Here is an 8,938-nt window from a genome sequence, read left to right as displayed (position 1 = left end):
TCACATGAGCAAATGTGTGTTTGGCCCGAGCTCAGGCTGAATGGCACCGATTGTAGCTACTACGAAGTACGCACTATTTAAATTAACCAGTGTATCTATGTTTGGTTGACTGTATTTTATTCTGATAATGAACAGGCTGCAACGTTTGCAATGCTGTAGGCCTATGTGTGTGCGTGAGGCGCCGGCGCGATCGAACAGCGGAAACAAACAACAAAAAAATACCCCGTCATTTTTGGTCATACAGATCATTCGAAACTGCAAACAGCAACATTGCACACTAACTAACGTTAAAAAAAGTGAAATCGCAATGAACCACCCCTTTAAAAGTAAAAAATAAAAGTACTGATCGATAAATATTTATTTAGCAACTGATAATTAATGATAACTCAAGTGTGCAAACAAGTGAAAATAAATAAAATATACAATATTGCCAGGGTTATTTTCTGTTTTAGTTTAGTTCTGTATTCCTTGTTTATTTTGACCCAGTTTCCTTTGTTCCCATTTTCCCTAATTAGTTCTCACCTGTTCTGATTCAGTTAATCATCCATCTATTTAAGCCCTCAGTTTTAGTCAGTTCCTTGTCTGGTATATATATATACACTATGATTTAATAAAAACAGATTTTATTTTTAGTTAAACTTTTTGTTGCTTGTCTGCGCTCGTCCGCCGCCTTTTTTCTCTTCTCAGACCCCGCAGCTCTCTCCGATAGCTTAGTGTTAGTGGCACCAGTCCAGGTGTTTCCAGATTTTACTCGTGCTATTTCTCCATGTTGAGAGTTTAGTGTTGCACATATTGCACCTGACTATATGCATTTTCACCCTTTTCTCCGATGAACTGAAAATAACAGGAGTGTGTCTGTGTCACAAATGTAGAATCCATCTCCGCAGTCATCTCACCCATTTAATTCCAGCAACAGGAAATAGACTAACTATTTTACCCGCGGAAGTGTGCAAACAAGTGAAAATAAATAAAATATACAATATTGCCAGGGTTATTTTCTGTTTTAGTTTAGTTCTGTATTCCTTGTTTATTTTGACCCAGTTTCCTTTGTTCCCATTTTCCCTAATTAGTTCTCACCTGTTCTGATTCAGTTAATCATCCGTCTATTTAAGCCCTCAGTTTTAGTCAGTTCCTTGTCTGGTATTGTTTGTACATTTCAGTTGTTGTGTCGTGTTTCCTCCTGAGTGTTCCTGTCAGATTTATTATTAAAGACTGTTAGTTTGTTGAATTCTCCTGCAATGTGCGTCTTGTGCTGCAACACACTATTACACATATAGCCTAGTATATATGAATGAAGAAGTAAAAACAAAATGTGTTTACAAATATAAACATACAACATAAAATCAGATGTCACAGGGCAAAATGTGTTAACATTTTAAGACACTATGAGTCTATGCAATGCTATGCAAACATATTAATGTTATGTTTAGTTTTTAAATAAAACCTAAACCCGTTCAGGCATGTCCACATTCAAGCATTTCATACAGTAGGCTTAAACAGCTTACCCTTTTACAGCCCATTTAGTTCACAAACAACTGACAGTTGTGACCTAAATATGATTTTCATTTACAATAACATACAATGCGGCATCCCCTCCCTCAGAAATAGGCGATGGGCTCTGATTGGTTAGCTAGCCCAGTGTGTTGTGATTAGCTAAACTACCTCTAGTGCGCATCTAAACATCCCGCCCCTCACCTCAGCGGCAAGGTTATTATAGTTTTGAATTTTTAAATTCGTTTTATTTTAATATCGTTTTCATATTTGCTATAAAATTCAGTTTAGTGGTTATATGTCTTTTCTTATTTAACCATAATCATGATATTGTAACTGTGGTGTCTTGCTCACTTTTCCGTGAACAGTCGTGCATCAATCAAAACTGGGACTAATGAAATTCAATAATAAAGGCAATCGCATTTAACAGTAACGGCTTATATTTGAATGTTCTTTTCATGTATGAAGAATTATAAGCATGTGTATGATGTGCGCTTAAACAGCTTACCCTTTTACAGCCCATTTAGTTCACAAACAACTGACAGTTGTGACCTAAATATGATTTTCATTTACAAAAATAAACTAAAAAAAAAAAAAATTCGGCATTAGTAACTTACTGTTCACGCCATCAAGCTGTCGCACTTAAGCTCTGAGGATCTCCCGCCCGTTCCTGGCTCATTTTCAGTCAAACTTTTCAATCAATTTTTAAATGGAGACTTATTTGACCGGATCATTTGAATCCGTGAGTTGTGACTCAATGTCAATCTGCTCAGTTCAATTTGTGAATGAATCATTCAGAGTGATTTGTGAACCGATTCACAAACTGGACACTGCTATCGCATCCAGGAGTGAGTGACTATTTCTCCAGTTCAAAATAACGAGGAACGACATGTTTTTAAGAAATGTAGCGGAGTAAAATTTATGATATCATGCTTTGGAATGTAGTGAAGTAAAGGTTTCAGATACTTGAAAAATGTGCTTGAGTACAGTCATGTAGTAAAAATACTTCGTTGCTGTCTACCACTGGATCTGGTGAAGCAGTTATTATCATTTAGGGATGTGCAAATGTCTTCTGTGTTGCTCAGGGCCATTTCATGATCGTGCAGAGATTAAAGGGGCAACAGTGCGGCTGCGCAGAGTGACTCAGGTCGACACGGGCAAGTACCGCTGTGAGGTCAGCGCTCCGCTGGACTCCATCACGCTGGGAGAGACCAACGTCACACTGAGAGTGCTGGGTAACACACGTCTGTCCTGCTCTCTTATGCTCTGTGTGTACTACTTGTGTGTCTGATGTGTTTCATGCGTTTTCAGTGCCTCCACAAACACCATTGTGTGACGTGCCCAGCTCTGCTGTGACAGGCTCTCAGGTGGAGCTGCGTTGTAGGGACCAGCACAGCATCCCGCCCGCTGTCTACACCTGGTTCAAACATGTATGTATGTTTGTGTATTTATATATACATAATAAATATACACGGTACACACAGATATATTTTGTAAACAAAAAATGTTATTTTTGATTTTTTTTTATCTACATATTAATCAATCCCACTTGTGATTGCATTTACAGTCTTTGGTAGAATTCTGTTAAGGTGCTTACACAGAAAACGAGAATATCAAATATATAGGCATTAGGGCTGCCGTTAGTCGACTAGAGGCTTAGTCGACTGAAATATTATTTTAATAATAATATTATAAAAAGATAATAAAAAAAATGTGTCAGTTAGGGCTGTGCAATATTGAAAAAAAAAATGCGATACCTTGTTAAATAAATGCGATGACGTGCCCAGCTCTGCTGTGACAGGCTCTCAGGTGGAGCTGCGTTGTAGGGACCAGCACAGCATCCCGCCTGCTGTCTACACCTGGTTCAAAGATAACCGCGCTCTGCCCATCCGCCAGCCCAACGCTACATACACTGTCAATGAGTTCACCGGCATACTGGTGAGGATGAAAACTGCCAGTGTTGACCCGCTAACTGATGAGATGAATGTGTTTAATGCTGTTTAATCTAGTTAACACAGCACATTCAGCTGATTGAACATTACAAATCAGATGAGAATCAGGTATAAGATGGTGAAAGAGCCTCTTAACAGCTTATCTACACTACTGTTCAAAAGGTTTTTTAATATTTTTGAAAGTGGTATGTTTCGCTCACCAAGGCTGCATTTTTTTGATAAAAAAATATAGTAAAAACTAATATTATGAAATATTATATATGAATTTTCAGCATCATTACTCCAGTCTTCAGTGTCACATGATCCTTCAGAAATTATTCTAATATGCTGATTTGCTGCTGAAGAAACATTTAAGATTTTTAGCAATGTTGAAAACAGTTGTGCCACTTCATATTTTTGTGGAAACAGTGATACATTTTATTTTTCAGATTCTTTGATGATTAGAAAGTTCAAAAGAACAGCATTTATTTGAAATAGAAATAGAAATTTATTAAGTGTAAAATAACACTGCATTGTGTTCACTGTATGAATTAAATTTAGATTATTATCTGTTATAGCTGTTTTGTTGTTTGATTAACATTAGGGACATATTCAGCAGGACGTATTTATAGGCTGCTGTCCCTTTAAATCCGACTGCAGGATTCAGTATAATGATACCCATCCGATTTCTTTCTCAGCTGTGTACATTCATTTAAAACATAACTGACTGCGTTTACGAGAATGATCGTCGAGATGGGTACTATTGACATGTTTGAACAGACACATACACAGAATTATGAGGAGATGCGAAAGACGAAACACGTCTGAAACACGTCTCTGTGTGTGCGTGCGTGCTTTGCACGTGTGCGGCAGAAGAGACGCTGTGCGAGATGCGGCTTGTGCGCGTGCTTCAGTTGTGAGGCAGACAGCAAGACGAAACGGCAAAGAGTTGTTTTCTGCAACTTATTGCACTTAACTCTTTTTAACTCTTTATATAGCAATTCTCTGCTATATGCGTCGAACTAAAACTTTGACCTTTTGCAACGTTTTGATTTAAGTAGCCTATTATTGAAATTATTCAGATATCGCACACCGTTGCTATATGCATATCGCGATATTTACATTTGCGATATATCGTGCAGCCCTAGTGTCAGTGATGGACAGATCGTTAACAACTGGTCCTTGAGGTAATTACAGTAATTACGTAAGTAAGAGTAATATATCTAAACTGTCAAGGGGATTTTTGTTTTATTACACTCACAATATCAATAAGACGCTGTACTTCTGTAAAGTAAAGAAAACAAACAGGACGTGCTTTTTGCCGTCCCTGTCTCCGTGCACTGGAGCGCGGCACAAAACTCAAGTATGGCGAAACTCGGTGTATAGGCTACTTGACTCACAGAAATGAGAAATATATCTACAGAAAGCTTGACATCTCTACTTTTAAATGAACCAATTCAAATCAAAAACAAATTATGTAATCTGTATGAAAGGTGCATTTCTTTTTTTTTTTATTGTAAGTAGCTGAAGGGTACGATACATACAGTACATAGAATGTAAACAAATTAAATTATACATAGAACAGACATGACCATGAGATACACTTATGACTATAACACACATTGCTGAACACATAACGGGACAAGCAAACAGATCTACATAAGAAATACATATACTTAACTGTATACTCATTTTATTTAACATCTAATTTATCCGCACCTTGATTATATGCCTTGTTTCATGTTTCGGATTCAACTGTCCTGGAACTTTAGTAGAGGGCTCCATGTTTTTTCAAAAGCAGTCATTTTATTTCTAAGTGAGGCAGTCATTTTCTCAAGTGTCTATTAATATGTTGAACCATTGGGTAATAGATAATTTTGTTCTATCCTTCCAGTTTAATAGTATTCATTTTTATTTGCTAGTATGGTTGAGGTAAAGTTAAACGTTTTTGTTTCTTTTGAAGAAATAATAGAAGAAAGATCTCCCAACAGAAACATTGAAGGGGATAAAGAGAGATTAACATCTAGAATCGTTTCAAATTTATGTAAAATTTCTGACCAGAATTTCTTTATGTATATACAGTTCCAGAAGGAATGGATATAATCATCTAATCTATTTTGGCAGTATGTACAGGTATTAGTGTTGACAGCCCATAAGAGAGTTTACTTTTTGTGATATGTACTCAATATATAGTATTTTGTATTGTATCAACTGTATTCTGGAATTACCAGAGAAGACAAAAATATCTTTGCAAAATTTTAAAAGGTCTAGGTCCGTATATTCACAGTGACGAACATTATACCATTTATTTGTAGGTAGAGAACTTGGAGATCATTGGAGGCTAAGATATGATATATTCGTGCTAATAATTTGATACAAGGTAAAGATTTAAATTTTTAGTTCATGATTATGATTCACAAAGGTATTAATATTGTTTACTTTTTATAGCTTCCTTTGTATGTATTGGTAGCGTGTATTTTCTGCAATATTATTGTTTTTTTTTTTGTTTTGTTTTTTTTTGTAATCGTCATACAGTAAATAGTCATAAGTAGATCATTTTCTAAAATATCTCCCAAGTTTAATATTCCTTTCTCTTTCATTTTTGGGAAGAGAAAAGATTTTTTGTTGATAGTGAGCATGTTGTTGTTCCATAATGGTGTCCAACTAGATGGTAAGGAGGTGAGATGCAAAAGACTGTTAGCTTTCCACCAGGCTAGTAGTGTCATGCTCATAGTGACATACAGTGGGTATAGAAAAGAATGACCTCCTTTAAATTAATCACATTTTGTTTTTGGAGCGACGTCCTGATCCAGGGAGGCTCTGTGTTGTACCAAATGCCTCTTAATAATAGACTTCGCTGTGCTTCTAGGGATTGATAAAGCCTTTGAAAAAATTGTGCCTGTCCACAGCTTTATCCCGGAGATCTTTTGACAGAGTCTTGCCACCCATAGTTGATTGTTTGCTTCAGTTGCACTACCAAGGACTGAAATGCTCCAGGAAAGCTCTTTTCATGCTGAGCTAATCAAAATGACCACAGCTGATCACAGTTGAAAGTCAAATGGTCTGATTTTGTTTTTATAAAACAAAAACTGTGTCCGTCTTCGTTTCAGGCTGCAAAGCAACAAAATGTGATTATTTTAAAGGGGGGTAATTCACTTCTATACCCATTGTATTTAAAACAATTATGTTTCTTAATGTTGTCAATAAGGGATGTTTTTAATGGTATTTGTTGAATTAATAACTGTTCTGTATCTTTCCAAGCTGAAGCTAAATCACTGGACCAATATTTAATGTACTGTAACTGTGTTGCTAAGAAGTAGTAGTAGAAATGTGCAGCATTTAGCCCTCCAAGAGGTTTGGGTTTCTGTAAGTTTGTGAGTTTGATTCTTGATTTCTGTCCTTTCCAGTAGAATGTGTTGACAATTGTATTAAGAGAAGAAAACCAGCAAGAAGGGGGACAAACAGGGGTCATAGAAAAAAGATAATTATTTTTTGGAAAGATTCATTTTAACTGAAGATAGTCTGCCCGAGAGATTTTCACAAGTCTTTAACCTGGAGTCTGAGTCAAGTCTGAAGTCTTTAATCTGGAGTCTGAGTCAAGTCTGAAGTCTTTAACCTGGAGTCTGAGTCAAGTCTGAAGTCTTTACTGCTAGAGTCTGAGTCAAGTCTAGAGTCTTTGGTCACGAGTCCGAGTCGAGTCTCAAGTCATTTAATGGCTCGCTAAAAAAATCCCATTCTGAATCCTCATGAATTGAAATCTTCCTATTTATGAAGCAGTTTTATAAGCTACAGACAAAATATATTATCTATGATCTGCTTTGTAAAAAAAAGAGGTGTTAAGATGTAAGGTTAATGTACATCTAGACTGTTACTTGTTTTAATCCATTACCATGTTCAAAACAGTTTTTCTGTAATCAAATTCTGTAATAAGAGTCCGATCTACCATGACACACAAGGAAATATGTGACACAGATATTACAAAACCATACAAATAAAGTATTTCTTTATGAAATAAGTCAGGAGTATTCAATTAAAGTTCAAAGAGGTGCAGCCTCTATATTTTCTTCCAAGCAGAGGTACGGACAAAAAACAAAACACATTTTTACATGTATTGTATTTTTACATTTAGATACATGCAAGGCCATGTGACAGAAAACATACGGTTTCTTTTCAGGGCTTTCCTCCTGAAATCTATAGGCTACTATTTTAATATTTTACCTAAAAGCAGTATCTAGCCTAGGCTACTAAAAACAATGTAGCTACAATAATCAAAACGTTCTCGTCTTGAGCAGAAAAGAAAGTTAACTAGCAGTTTCAAAGTTTAAGTTCTATCCATCTAACAACAATTTTCCGAATTATTACATGATTCTTTTGAAATGTTCTTAGCCTACAGATGAACTCTGTGGGCTCGACGGTCGCGCCATAATGCTAAATGAAGATCAGAAACCTCTTGTCACATCTGGTTTGAGCAGTCAGAGTCATAGGTTATAGATAAATAAATAGTAAGATACAGGGACGTGCACAGACATTTTGAGGGGCAGGGGCTCAAGTGGAAAAAAGGTAACTTCTCATATTTATTTGAATTTTTTTTTCTAATCAAAATGTTAAATATATTAGGGGTGTGCGATATTGACAAAAATATATCTCAATATTTTCTGGGATTTTATTGATAACGATAATTAGATGATACTTTGCTGAGTGCGTTATTGTGCTGATATCTTAAGGACTACCGTGGACAGCTGATTCCTAACATTTTTGATATTCTTCATATTCTTTGTGGTGGTCAGTTCACAGCAATGATAGAAAATAATATTTTCCAATAAGTTTAAATAGATTTTTACCTTTTAAATTAAATCAGTATTAACAAAATCCATCTTTGCAATGCAGAGAAAACAGAAGCTGCATTACAAGGGGCATTTACTGAGTGTGTTATTGTGCTGATATCTTAAGGACTACCGTGGACAGCTGATTCCTAACATTTTTGATATTCTTCATATTCTGTGTGGTGGTCAGTTCACAGCAATGATAGAAAATAATATTTTCCAATAAGTTTAAATAGATTTTTACCTTTTAAATTAAATCAGTATTAACAAAATCCATCTTTGCAATGCAGAGAAAACAGAAGCTGCATTACTGCTTCAAATATAGTTACTTGTCTTACCAGGCACGTGCACACAGACATAAAATGGGGCTTGAGCACCTGCCCTTTTTCTTCCTCGAGAGAAAGTGCCCTTTTTTTCCGGGGAGTGTCTTTTTTTTTTTGTTGATAAATTAATCAATGTATAGCTATATGTGCGCGTGTTTCTGTTTGCGCACAGCTTTCCCTGTCAAACTAATAAAAAAATCTAAATATCAGGTCGGGTCGGGAAATGTTGAGACTGTTGAGTTTCGACGCCCCTCCTCGCAGCACAGCAGTGTAGCACACATTGATCGGCACATGTGCATCAGGCAGAGAGCCGCAGAAGTGAAGCCCTCCCTCCCTTTCCAGTTGTGTTTGTCTTGGTGTGGAGGTGAGT

At 36.2% G+C, this 8,938-nt stretch overlaps 1 protein-coding gene across 2 annotated transcripts in view; it reads left to right on the top strand.

The window, feature by feature from the left end:
• Positions 1–8,938, top strand: part of jam2a (junctional adhesion molecule 2a) — a 42,547-nt gene that overhangs the window by 14,353 nt on the left and 19,256 nt on the right. For both annotated transcript variants that reach the window (XM_016456875.1, XM_016456873.1), the window contains exons 4-6: positions 2,577–2,726; positions 2,803–2,875; positions 3,318–3,429. In XM_016456875.1, coding sequence (XP_016312361.1) covers positions 2,577–2,726; positions 2,803–2,875; positions 3,318–3,429 — 335 coding nt within the window. The remainder of the gene's footprint in view (positions 1–2,576; positions 2,727–2,802; positions 2,876–3,317; positions 3,430–8,938) is intronic.

The sequence above is a fragment of the Sinocyclocheilus anshuiensis genome, unplaced genomic scaffold (assembly GCF_001515605.1).
Source record: "Sinocyclocheilus anshuiensis isolate Anshui unplaced genomic scaffold, SAMN03320099.WGS_v1.1 scaffold856, whole genome shotgun sequence".
Taxonomy (NCBI): domain Eukaryota; kingdom Metazoa; phylum Chordata; class Actinopteri; order Cypriniformes; family Cyprinidae; genus Sinocyclocheilus; species Sinocyclocheilus anshuiensis.
This window is presented reverse-complemented; position numbering and strand designations above follow the sequence as displayed.